The following is a 10,922-nucleotide window of genomic DNA, read 5'->3' as shown; positions in this document are numbered from 1 at the left end:
AGCAATACACACAATTTCGCACAAACTGAAAAATGTGCACCATTTTTCAGTATAATCAGTAATACTTTCAAAAATGTATTATAAATGCCAATAGAAGCTGACTTTTGTCTAATTTTTACAGTAATGATACGAATATCTGAACAATTAATGCACTCAGAATTTATTGAGGCAAAACGATACACCTACTTCTTTGATTAACACTTTTCATATAATTTAGACAGGGACAATGACTGACAGGTTGACACAGAGTTAACAGCGAATCAGAGCAGTACCTTCAGAGAGTTCCCAGTGTGCAACAGCTTCTTGAGGATCAGCCCTGAGAGAGAAAGACATGTCAGCCTGAGCATTTCAAACTGCAGTGCACAATCGACTTAAGGTTGGCCAGCTCTGATAAAATTTTACATACTTTTGAATTTGTTGCAAAAAAGTAGAAAAGCATTTGCAAAATGTATATAAATCTTGATAAACCCATTCAGGCCAAGAAAAAAGGCCATTTGCTCTTCTGATCCTCAGTGAAGATAAACAGTTTGACAGCCCCAGCACTAATAAAAATACATGCCGGATAGGAGGAGAACAGCTGCACTGCACCATGCCATGCATTCTTCTCTTAGCAAAGTTCTGGTGCTGGTTGGTTTCTGACATTACATGAAATAACCTAGCATGTGGCCCCACTCTTCAAAACTGGTTAAACTTGATTCAGGAACACATAGTTTGCTGGGACGATCTGAATCTGATCTGTTGCACACATATTTACTGTAACATGCGCTTCAAGAAAGGGGATGGGGGTGGTTTTGTGTGAGTTACCTATGCTGTGGAACTGCCATCGGCTCTGGATTCTCTCTGGCAGGAGCTGGAGGATTTTCTGGAGAAAAAAATATTCAGATATTGAGAACATTATTATTATTGGTTACGAAACGTTTGACTTGTTATGTGTTATGAAAAGTTTGTTGTATTTATATATATTTGGCAACTAGAAGAAGAAGATATACTTTTACTTATACTTTACACTACTTATTATTATACTTTTAACTAAAGATGTACAGCATAACCAAAGATCTACTGTATATGAAGACAAACTGTCGAGATAAACTAAACCTATATTAAACACATTCTTTTATCCAAGTACTCGCTGGACTTGTGCTTTGCCCAGCCTTGTTCTGAATTTAAAGTCTGCGAAGGGCCACATAAAGGTCAGTAACACACACATACAGAGTCTGCTATCTTATCCTGGCCACTCTAAGCACCACCACCCAGTTCTGAGTGTTGTTGCTAAATACCAGTGGTCTTAGTCTGAGGTCAATGCCGGCTGGTTGTGCGGTACAGACTGAGACCACCTACGGAAAGCTAGAGCGCATGGAATCACAAGCACTTCAGTGATTTAGTTTCACATAATGTCAGAGCTCCATTCTCTAGTCCAGCTGCAATCAAGTATTTAGTAAGAAGAGTGTCAGTTTTCTCTAGATTTCCATTTTAAATTAGAAATGTCCGATAATGTTTTATTACCTCAAAGATGAATAGGATGGAGTCCAGCTCCTCCCTCTGAGACTTGTGACCTGAAACACACACATTAGCGTGAAAGAAACCACAATGATCTGGCTAAATACCAATGATGCTTTTCTTTATTTCTACCCTGTGAAAGCAGACCAATCAGAGCTCATCTTAATGGTTTGGTTGTTAATGTAGACAGCGAGTAAAACTTACCTTTTTGCTTGAGGCTGACCTCAATGGTGACAAAGTTCTCAAAGAAGACATAGTAGATATGAGAGTAGTTCAGGTCGAAGAACTGTTTCAGCTCTGAAGGCTCTGCGTTTTCTGGAAAATGACAGGGGAAATAAAGCTGAGACACACAACACACACACACACACGCAAGCTCAAAACTGTCCACAAAAAAATAAATAAAAAATACATCAGAGGAAATGGAGACAACTTCACAAGGTTGGAGTTGGAGACAACAAAGTACTGTGATTCTGAAATGGACGATTGCACCAGTCATACGCTCTTCTCTGTCCATTTTCTATCTAAATATTTTAGATTTAGAAGTCTCAACACATAACAATTAGAAGACACCCTGTTGTCAAGACCACCGATTTCTGAATTTTCATCACAGGAAGTATGAGCTTGAGTAATATAACCTCACTGCAGCATCTGGGCTCTCTAAATATGCAACAGAAAAGACTCACAGCCCAGTCTGAGTCCCGGCTACAGTTTCAGACATACTGTTCTAAAGGATGTGAAGTTTACCTTTATGTGTTCTGGACTGAATCTCAACACCACCGGCTGTCATTGGGGAGGAGACACACTGACTCAGATGCAGAGATAAAACACATGCTCACACTGAGAAATCAACCACAACCATAGTTCAGGGTCAAAACTGAAAGAAAATACGTGAGCATGTAAGACACACACACACTCTTGGAGGAGCCTCTGGTGATAGTCTTTGGGTTTGTTTATATGAATACTTAAAGCTGAGCTCTGCCACACACACACAAACACACACCCACTGAGGCCGTCTGTGTTCTATGCCATAGTGGTTGCCCTTGTAAGGTCTTAGTGGTCAGGCTGAGTGGTTGTCTGTCTCTTCCTCTGGGGACTGACATTTTTGAACACTACCTGATTGCATGCGCCATCTCCAAAGCTGATGTACAGCAAATCATTTAGTCGCTTTCAATACTGGGTATAGTGGCACTGGATGCTATTTTAGTTCAGACCTCAAATGTTTGAGTATACGATGACCAGATACCTACTGGTGTACGTCACAGTCAACAAGTGTGAACCAGTAATCTATAATAAAATAACCTGATGTGGGTTCTGTTTTTACCCAGACCACAGCTATACTCTGAATAAGAAAAACAGCACATTCTGATTACCTTAGAAGTGCTTTTGCAAATGTTTAAGTAAAACAAGTTCCTCAAGGGACCCTCATGGTAGGATCAGAAAGACTTAGTTTGACTTTAAATAATGGAAGGACATTCTGACGCAATATGGAGGCGGCATTTTCTGTCATTAATTGCACTAAACTAAGCAGCTTGTAAATACACTACTAGCGGATTTAGACCATGATAGATTATTAACTTCTATATAAATGCAGTCAAGGTTAAGCCAGTATCCTCTACAAAACATTGAGGTATGTCATTTGTTTTTGGTCCAACGTCAACAACAGGCCCAAACAGTTACTTAATAACCCGATTGCATCAAAGGGATTGCAAAGCAATGAAATAGCTTCTTGTTGAACCATCAGATATGAACTATTCTATTAGAAAAACAACTCTTAGTGCTCACTCTCTGTTTCCTTTGATGGCCAAGGCAAACACTTTTTAGGTGAGGGTTTGTTTTAGGTTAACAAAAACTGCTCAATTGAAGTCAGCTTTTATGAGAATGCTGGCTACACAGACAACATCAGCAACATGGACGAGTAATTCTTGCTCCGAGGTATATCATTTAGCCTGCTGGCTCTCTGAAGTGGCACCGCTCCAGGTATCAATTCTTATTGGTGCTGCAACTAATAGCGCCCATACGCACTCTCCTCGAGTGGCGGTCTGGCACCATGATGATTTAAAACTGCGTGGTTAGCTATTGTTCGGCTGTCTGAGCATTCCTTCTCAAACAATGTGACTGCAAGTGTGTTTGTGTGCTGTGATTATTATCAAGGTCTTGTGTTCCCTAAAGAGCACAGAGAGGGGGCACACCCTTGCTCTCTCTGTCCTGCACACACGCACACACGCACACACACACACAGCCCAGTAGCTCTTACAATAGAAACAGGAAGTTGAGCTACTGTATAGAAACATAGAGAGGAAATAGTAGAGGCTGTTTCCCTCTCCGGTCAGTGTGTATGTGTGCATGTGTGAGAGAAAGTGTGTGTCAGTGAAGACACACACACACACACACACTCAATCATACCCATTACCCTGTAGTCTTCCTTAATCTCCCACGCCCTCAAAACATTGCAGTTGGTGGTATGTTGTAACACATCTTAACACTCAGCATTTCTCACACAGCGCTGGTCTTTGTCCAACAGTCTGGCACACCCCTGGATAAATCACAACAGCCTGACGACCAGCGTGTAGCATCACTGTGCCTGAGTGTCATGCAGTCAGCTTCATGCACACATGTTCTCACACGGTAGTAAAAACACAGCATAACCCCTCTATGCAGACCCTCAGTAAAACTCCAATCAGAAATCTGACAGTGTCGTTGACTTGCCACTTACACACAGCACGTCTGAAAACACTCGTCTAACTCAATTGATGTTGTTGACAGCGGATACAGCCTGTATGCACAATGGGAATTACTGCCCTCACAGTCATTCAGAGGTCGATCGAAAAGAGAGCAATAACTTTAAAGATGATGAACGAATGTATACATGTATGACAGGTGATCAAATGCTTTGCAATGAACTATAGGAGAGGCGCCGAATTTGTGAGTGGACACTACAAAATCTGACAGGATCTTAAAGTTTGTCATTCAAAGGCAGCTTTTCTGTGTACAAGCGATCAAACTTTAAATTTCGTGATTTTCGAGATGAGTTTTGGTGTGGCATTCCCTGTATGCACAGACTGGCACGTAGAAGCGTTAACTGCTTGTTAAAGATGTTTTAACTTACCAATGACAATTCTGAGATGTTTCAGCCTCGTCAACACGTCCTTCTTTGGGTCCAACACTTTCTGTGTTGATTTTTTAACGTCTCCATGAGGCTTTTTGGAAAACATTCCTGGGGCAAAAGACACAAGAATGCGATGGTAGACAGCAAGGAGGGGCTAGCTGTGTAGCCACTTAAACAGCCTCAGCTAGCGTTAATCTTCAAACTATGAGGAAAAATCGTTGCTCCTGGATCATCTATTAACGCTGCGCTGCAAATTAGCAGCCCTCCGCAACAGCGCGGAGTATAACGAGAGGTAAATTCTGTCGGAGATGAGGCATTCTGTTTAACCTAAGACAAATATGGAAAAACGTAGCGGGGCAAAGCATCCATCCATCGCACCTCCCTTCCACAACAGTCCGCAGCCTGAAGGCTAAACCAGCTCGGCTGTTCACTTAGAAAACATCATGGCGGAGGCGGAGGGGAGGGAAAACAAAATAATGGATACCAGAGAAATTCAACGCCAACATAGTTCAACAATAAGAAAACTTTTGTTATTCAGTTTAAAATATATCACATACGACTGTTATTAAATTGTGTTATACTTCTGACACGTTTCCAATTTACTGGCGTAAAGTTTTAAAAACCAGTCGAGAATTCTGTTCTCCGCCTCAAGCTACAGCGCTGAATTCTGGGTAACGTAGTTTACGTCTGGTTGTTAGCCCTTTATCGATGTCTGCAGAAAACTACAGTTCCCTATACAAATAAGAGCGCCGTAGTGAGATTTGTTTTTAGCTTAGCTGGGACACACGAGAGAAATTGTAACCGAGAAAAAAAAAATAAGTTTAAGCTTCTTTTCTTTGAAAATTATTATCCTCTCAGCATTCTTGCAGACGTCCCACACTTCCTCATCTTGTGAGTCATGATTTAGTTTTAAGCTTCCTTGTTAATTCTTCTAACAAGTCGTGCTTCCTTGCTACTGAACTATACTGGTTTGCTAACATGCTAACCCAATGCTAACTTGATGTGTTGTGCTTATTTATTTTGAATAGTTTAATGATTAAAAAAAACAAACAGCTAGACCTGCTTGTCACTTAAAATTGATTTGCATGAATAACCTTTTAATAATTAATCTCAGCATTATAATAAAGCCATTTACCAATAGGGCTTCTTAGGGATGCTCATTGACGTAAAACGGTATTTCCCACGACATTTCAAGAATAATTTATTAAAATGAAACACTATAAATATATAGATAAAGATAAAAAATAAAAAAATAAAGAAAACATCGTTTACTAGGAATATAATTGATATGGCTACCAACACCAATACTCATTCTACACTACAATGGTGATACTACATATCAAATGATGTAATGGACTGATACTTGAAGAATGGGTTTTACTTTTTGTTTCTTCTTATACTATCAAGTGAAAGAAACACAATTAATGTGTTCACCAACAAGTCATTTGTAATTATTTTAAACTGCCAAGCAATTTCAGTTGTCATGCCCATATGACAAGAATGCATCAATGGAACAATAGTTGTGACGAGAGAGGAATTTGCCCTTAATGTTCAAACAAGTTTAATCTTGTCTCTAATTAAGTGTAAGTCACTTCTCAACTAATACACACTCATGCAGGTATAATTACACATCACACGATGGAAAATATCAGTAATCATAAACATATGTATTATGGACTCTCTAGATCTGCTAATAATCCCTAGGAGAAGTAGTGCAGACATGCTATGAAATATTTTAGCTTTTTATCATCTATAAGCCCAAAACTAAACAAATAGAGTCAAGTGATACGTTCAAAGACTGTATCGGTTGTAGGTCGAACTGCCAAAGGAGCCTGACATTGTCTTTCTATCTAACACTACCAGTCTGAGGTCGACTTGCTGCCATGCCGGTGCACCGTGACCGGGAGAAGAAGGAGAACACAGCCGAGGAGATGGAGGTGGAGGATCAGGAGCAAGAGGTGTCCAGCTCAGAGGAGGAGGATTCTGACACCTCCTCTGTCTCTGAGGATGGAGACAGCTCTGGTGAGAAATTCTGAAACAGTAGAAAATGAGAAAAACAGCCCTTTTCAAATGATGTTGATGGCTGCCGTTAAAATAAACTTTATTTCAGTGTATGTTTTGACTGGACTTCCCATTTGCAAATATTTTATGGCTGGCAGATGCATAACCTAGCAGAAATATGTGTTTTGCTCCCATATGTCTCCTGAGAAGCTTCCTTTGTTAATATTACCTAACCTCGAGGTGTGTGTGTGTGTCTTTATCATGTTCCAGAAATGGATGAGGAGGACTGTGAGCGGAGGAGGGTGGAGTGTCTGGATGAAATGTCCAACCTGGAGAAACAGTTCACGGATCTCAAAGACCAGTAAGACTGAAACAAGTCAAGTTTACCCTCTGACATTGAAATTTAAAAAACATGACATGAAAAGGTAATTCATAGGAACTAGCTACGGCCGTAGTTACAGCTGTGTTTGTGTGCAGGCTGTATCGTGAGCGTCTCAGTCAGGTGAACAGCAAGCTGACAGAGGTTGAGGCTGGCCGGGCGGCAGAATACCTGGAGCCTCTGGCAGTATTGCTGGAGAACATGCAGGTCCGCACCAAGGTGGCAGGTAATGTCAACACACAGACACACTCACAGAGGCTTACTCATTCTTGCCTCCATGATTCACTCTTATAATGTGTTTCCCTCTGTCCATAACAGGTATCTACAGAGAGTTGTGTCTGGAGTCTGTGAAGAACAAGTACGAGTGTGAGACCCAGGCAGCGTGCCAGCACTGGGAGGTCATACACACACACACACTTTAATTTAATCCATTTCATCAATCAATCATTTTTGTTTTTTATTGTGAAAGTGATATATTTTCCTTAGAGTCATTGATCTTATGAGTCCTAAATATTTACTTTGTGTAATTGGCAGCAGCATATGTAACATATTGGGACGCATGCTTGTATGTCAGATCTCATTGTCTTTACTAATATAATGTCTATTCTTTTGTGTGTGTGTGTGTGTGTGTGTGTGTGTGTGTGCAGAGTGAGAAGCTGCTGCTGTTTGATACAGTACAGAGTGAACTGGAGGAGAAAATCAGAAGACTGGAGGAAGACAGACACAGCATAGATATTACATCAGGTAACGCAAGATCACTACAAGCACCCAGCTCTGTATATTGTATTCATTTCATGCACATAGCATTTTAATCTGTCTGTCTCTCTGTGTGCCTGTCTATCAGAGTTGTGGAATGATGAGGTATCGGGAAGGAAGAAGAGGAGAGATGCTTTAAGTCCAGATAAGAAGAGGAGACGACCTTCCGTGGTGTCTGATATCCTTCCACTGTTAATACCTCTGTTACTGTTCATATTCATACCACTAAGTATTTATACTTTTACTGCTTCTGTAAATCCCAAATATTGCTTTCAAGATTGTGTCCTCAGATATGAATTCCTGCCCTGTGGTACTGTCCTTGACTCTGCTCACGCCCATATATTGTTTACATGCTGCCTGACTTGGACATCCTGGAGGACTGGACAGCTATCAGAAAGGTGTGCAGTTGTGCCTGTTGAAAATCACAGCTGTTTCTTTGTCCCCTGGTGGCGTGTGTGTGTGTGCGCGTCTTTTAACCACTATGTATGTGTGTTGTCTTCCAGGCCGTGGCCACACTGGGTCCCCACAGAGGGAAGGCCGACCCCGACAGCTCAGTGTTCCCGTTCAGACCAGACAGAAACCGATCCATTCTCAACTGCTGAGGAACACACACACATACGCAAACACACACATAGTAGAACATTTCTCGGACTCTTCCCACAATCCACTACACACCTCAGCTAACAGCGACACCAGTCAGTAAGCTGCCTCTTGTGCCAACAAGCACACACAATAAGGACTCAAGGGTTTGCTTCCCTTTAAAGAACAAACAGGAATATAAGCATTGTTTCATGTTTCCAGTACTTCCAATCAGAATTGGGCTGATGGTTTTTTCTGTATCAGTATTGGTTTCTGTTTGCTGAGTGGAGAGATAAGAAAAGGTTTTCCTATTAACAGACAGTTATTACCAAATAAAGGTTTAAATTCCAATATCACACCACATATACATTATTAGGATATCAAGCTATATAGTGTTTTAAAGGCCTATGTCTGCTGAAGCCGCTGAAACTCATTCCAGTATTCATTACATACGATTAAATGTAATTCATACAGAAATGACACTAAAACTAATGAAATTATGTTTACATCTGAGCATCAGATCACAACAGTTTGTCTTCAAAGTAGGTATCACATTTTGGCAAAGGATTTTCAGTCCACTTGGGTCTTGTCCACAGACCACCTACATTAATGTTTTTAATCCTCACAGAATCTAGTGTTTGGTGGGGGCGCTGGTAAAATCTGGTGTGTTCACATAGCTAAAATGGTGTCATGTGACTGCTTGTGTTCTGTTTGTATTTTACAGCTAACAAGCTCCGTTATCTGATATGGCCTCTTTTAAGCAAGCAGTCACACAGGGTGTTTTTGCAATTGTTCGCAGCACTGTATTCACCCACAGTTCAAGAGCCTTTGCAAACATCTATAATGGAATATTTTTTTCGATACTGGAGCTTTTCCAAGGTTTCCCTTAATGGAGTTTTCAAACCAGTAAGTCACATTCCTTAAATGGTCTGTGACGAGGGTCAATGAGGGTTTCATTTCACAGGCTCCACATCATTGTGTGTAATCATAAACACAGAGATTTTTAATGAAAGGATATCGACAAAGCTTCCAATGACATGAGGAAATACTGGTTTATATATAAACCTCGTCGATTGTGCCATGAAAGACTTATGTGGATCAGTTTAAATGTCTTACATGAGAATAATCATTGCTTTTTGTTATGGTGTTTTGAATAGTTTGGTGGTGATGAGACAGTTTGTGCAGTTTTTTGTTGTTTTCAGAGAGCATCCCGAACTCCACAGTGCCTACCCTTTAAGGTTAAGTTCAGTCAAATCTGTATTTGTCTGTCATTTTTGCACATATTCTAGTGGAAAAGCAGTTCTCTTGTTTCAGGGGTGCATCTTGTATTTTTAAGAGTTGCAGTTTGTTGCTGTGACTCTGTTTGAGACAAACTCACTGATAGTTGTAATTACAATGCAAGATGAGGAAACATTTTTCAAGATTGTGTGTACATATGTGACCAAGACCGACATACACGTAGTCAGCTCATTCAGAAATTTAACCAAACCAACTAAAGCCCAAATTCAAGGAGGTATTAGATTTGTACTGTACACTGACATTTTAGGCGTTAACATACGATTTTCAAACTACCAGTGGACTTCCTCATATAACCAGCTCTGTTTGTGATAAGTGATGATAAGAGCATTGCAAAAACGGGTTATTTCAGTTGATCCTAATCTAGATCATATGCAGTGTTTATGCATTCTGACCTCACCAAACTCTTTTATAAAATCGTATATTTTTGTTAACATGGCTGGTTATTTTCATGTGGATTATCAAGTAATGTCAGTTTCTCCCCTCTTTCATCGCAATTGCAAACCCGTATTAATAATGCAATGTAACCACATGAACAAAATGATCTTCTAATAACTGAATGTAATACAAACAACATATGGAAAATGAGAATGCCAAGCTATCCCTTTACAGTTCTTATTCAACAGGTATTACCGTTACATTCTGTTACACATCTACCTCTTCTCTCTGTCGCTCAGTCTTTAAAGTAAGATCCACGTTTGCATTATTACTTATGAACATGAAAATGTTTCCATCTTAATGACCATCCTGACAAGAGTGCTGATTTGTTAGGAGTTTTTTTTTAAAAGCCTACTGTGATTATGTCCTTCCAGTCATATGCTGCCACTGAATCATCACAGATGCAACCCACTGTTTATAAAGGAAGATGAACAAACTGCAATTTAATAATATTGATTTTATTAAAAAAAAGAGTTTTTGGGAGATTAAGGTGGTGGGGGTATTCAATTCAGATCAATATTTTTTGTATTTTTTAACAATTGGTGTTAAATAATGTGTCAGGTACATTTGTGTCTTTCTTGTTGATGATGTGGGTGGTTTTTACAATTAAAAGTTGTTTTATAAGTACTTGGTGGTGCCTTGTTATCTGTATTTTTATAGCAGTGAAGACACTGTCAGTAAGGCTTAGGTGAGCACATTGATGCTTTACAGTAAATGTACTGGAAGAACAAGGGGAGCCTCTATATCTTTTAGCCCTTGCTTTTTGTAGGCAATAACTTCACTAATAATGAAATATTTAGCAGCTTTCTCTAACGGCGTTTGTTGAGTGCTTCACAGCTCGGAAGTAAATAGTGGCTGATACAGGAACTG

At 39.9% G+C, this 10,922-nt stretch overlaps 2 protein-coding genes across 2 annotated transcripts in view; one reads left to right on the top strand and one right to left on the bottom strand.

The window, feature by feature from the left end:
• The window catches only part of ralgapa1 (Ral GTPase activating protein catalytic subunit alpha 1), a gene marked incomplete in the record, with an annotated part of 55,530 nt that extends 50,443 nt beyond the window's left edge, over positions 1 to 5,087 (bottom strand). Inside the window, 5 exon segments of the mRNA XM_035674017.1 lie at positions 273 to 316; positions 805 to 862; positions 1,504 to 1,553; positions 1,702 to 1,812; positions 4,604 to 5,087. Coding sequence (XP_035529910.1) covers positions 273 to 316; positions 805 to 862; positions 1,504 to 1,553; positions 1,702 to 1,812; positions 4,604 to 4,709 — 369 coding nt within the window.
• A 260-nt stretch (positions 5,088 to 5,347) lies between these two features.
• brms1la (BRMS1 like transcriptional repressor a) lies at positions 5,348 to 10,760 on the top strand. The gene is made up of 9 exons (XM_035674016.1): positions 5,348 to 5,494; positions 6,467 to 6,625; positions 6,875 to 6,965; positions 7,082 to 7,209; positions 7,302 to 7,381; positions 7,631 to 7,727; positions 7,828 to 7,917; positions 8,073 to 8,137; positions 8,243 to 10,760. The coding sequence occupies exons 2-9, from the start codon at positions 6,487 to 6,489 to the stop codon at positions 8,339 to 8,341; spliced, it is 789 nt and encodes a 262-aa protein (XP_035529909.1). The 5' UTR covers positions 5,348 to 5,494; positions 6,467 to 6,486; the 3' UTR covers positions 8,342 to 10,760.
• Positions 10,761 to 10,922: the final 162 nt, after the last annotated feature.

The sequence above is a fragment of the Morone saxatilis genome, unplaced genomic scaffold, assembly GCF_004916995.1.
Source record: "Morone saxatilis isolate NCDOM2014 unplaced genomic scaffold, NCSU_SB_2.0 Contig3, whole genome shotgun sequence".
NCBI lineage: Eukaryota > Metazoa > Chordata > Actinopteri > Moronidae > Morone > Morone saxatilis.
This window is presented reverse-complemented; position numbering and strand designations above follow the sequence as displayed.